Source organism: Propithecus coquereli, unplaced genomic scaffold, assembly GCF_000956105.1.
Source record: "Propithecus coquereli isolate 6110/MARCELLA unplaced genomic scaffold, Pcoq_1.0 Scaffold47, whole genome shotgun sequence".
Taxonomy (NCBI): Eukaryota; Metazoa; Chordata; class Mammalia; order Primates; family Indriidae; genus Propithecus; species Propithecus coquereli.
In genome coordinates, this window is record NW_012150507.1 from 6,303,848 (window position 1) to 6,305,925 (window position 2,078).

Here is a 2,078-nt window from a genome sequence, read left to right on the forward strand (position 1 = left end):
GTGTTTTTGTGATCCACATGACAGTATATTGCATTTTAGTAAAATGCGAAATGTTTGAAAGCAAAGTTAACTTTTAAAAACTTGAATGATGAAAACTTTAACAGTAAGTAATGGAAAGTTCTATGGTATTTAAAATTTGATTTTGTCAGTTTTTGTCTATTGTCTCTTATTTTTTCTTCTAGTCTGTGTAATGTAAATTGTGTTTTTTATTTAAATTGCAAGGACCAAAAGTCACCTACATACCCCCTCCTCCACCTGAGGACGAGGACTCCATCTTTGCACATTATCAGACAGGCATAAACTTTGACAAATATGACACTATTCTTGTAGAAGTGTCAGGACATGATGCACCACCAGCAATTCTGGTCAGTTATTAATTGTTTCTGTATTGACTATATAGCAAATTTTGCTTTTAAAATATATGGTATATTTAAGTTGATATCAACACAGAAATTTCACCTTCAGTATCTAATGTCTTAGGTTGGATATTAGATACTAAATGTAGATGTCTGCCATCTACAGTAGAATTAATTACTACGTCAAAAGAGAGAGTATTAGATTTCATCCTCACTCCCCATACCAGGATGAGAACTTTGTTTAAATTTACTAAAAAAGATACTTTTCCTAGATTAAAGTTGTTTGCTTCCTAAGTATGTGAGAAGGTGTGTCTTAGGGGAGTGATTTTTTTCTAAGCGCAGTGGGGGAGCCCTGTCCTGTGTTGGAATTATATTTATAATGAGCTGTTGTTACTGATTAGAGTTTTTCATATCTTGTTGAAATATTATAAAAAATTTTTATTTCTCATCTTAAATTTACCGGCAAGCTGGAAGCAGAATCTAAAGGCTGTGGGATTAGGAGGAATAGCTTTCCACAGGACAGAAGTGATGCACTATAAATTTGTTTTTAAGTTTTAAGGGGTCAGAAAAAATGGTGGTTTTTAGAACCACTGTTTATGGGGAATACTTCCTGATTCTATCGAGTTGTAATATACAGGCTCTGGATATTTACTTTTGAATGGGGACATATTGGTAAAGTAACATTAGTATATAAAGTGGAATTAACTTGAAACTAGTTCAGATGGAATGTGTCTATAAAATGATCTGCACATGATATATGGAATTTAATCACTGCTTTTTTCTTTTTAGACTTTTGAAGAAGCTAATCTCTGTCAGACACTGAATAACAATATTGCTAAAGCTGGTTATACTAAGCTTACTCCTGTGCAAAAATATAGTATTCCTATTATATTAGCAGGACGAGATTTGATGGCTTGTGCTCAAACAGGGTCTGGGAAGACTGTAAGTTATTTTCCCACATGTATCCTGCCCCATATCCAAACTGTTAGGTTTATGGAACTTTGGGTTTTCCTAAATAACTTGAATCTCTTTTGTTAGATAGAAGGTTTGTAGATGATTTCAATGACCTGTCATAAGTGTTCATGTTTTTGCATTCGATTTCTAATTTTATTGGGGTTTGTATACTTCTGAAGAAAGGATTTTGAACTATTTCTAGGGTAGTGTTATAGTTCATAGATGTTTAAACTGTTTATAAGTGTGTTCAACTCTTTTTGAAACATGGCAGTGTCTAAAACAAAATACTGAAAGTCAAAGTAGCAAAGATTATAAAGCATGGGGGAGGGAGAAAATAATTTCTGTAATATAGCTGATACAGTCTTAGAGTCAGAAGATAAACAGCTATTAATATATGCGTTGTACATGGTCCTTAGTATGAAGTGACCTCAGGTTCTAAAAGAACTCTGATGAGACTAGGTTGGTCTTAGGATTAACCTGGAGGTTTAGTCTGTTAAGTAGCATTCCATGAGATGAGACTATTCCCAGGGTCATAGAGTCCTGGTTCATACCATTTTAGTCTTAATCAGTCTCCATAGTAGAATTGAAGGGAAAATAGGTGAACTGTATAATATAGTAGCTGATGAGAGTTATACATGGTTTTGGAGTTAGATTTTAGTGTCTTATTTGCTTAAATGAGAAAACCATAGCACAAAATTTGTCTCGCCAGGTGTAACTTCAATAAGAATGGTGTGTTTAGTAATCCCAAATGATGATATCCAGATTTTT

At 33.5% G+C, this 2,078-nt stretch overlaps 1 protein-coding gene across 1 annotated transcript in view; it reads left to right on the forward strand.

The window, feature by feature from the left end:
- The window catches only part of DDX4 (DEAD (Asp-Glu-Ala-Asp) box polypeptide 4), a 95,963-nt gene that overhangs the window by 78,832 nt on the left and 15,053 nt on the right, over positions 1-2,078 (forward strand). The window contains exons 9-10 of the mRNA XM_012655269.1: positions 217-365; positions 1,146-1,298. Coding sequence (XP_012510723.1) covers positions 217-365; positions 1,146-1,298 — 302 coding nt within the window. The remainder of the gene's footprint in view (positions 1-216; positions 366-1,145; positions 1,299-2,078) is intronic.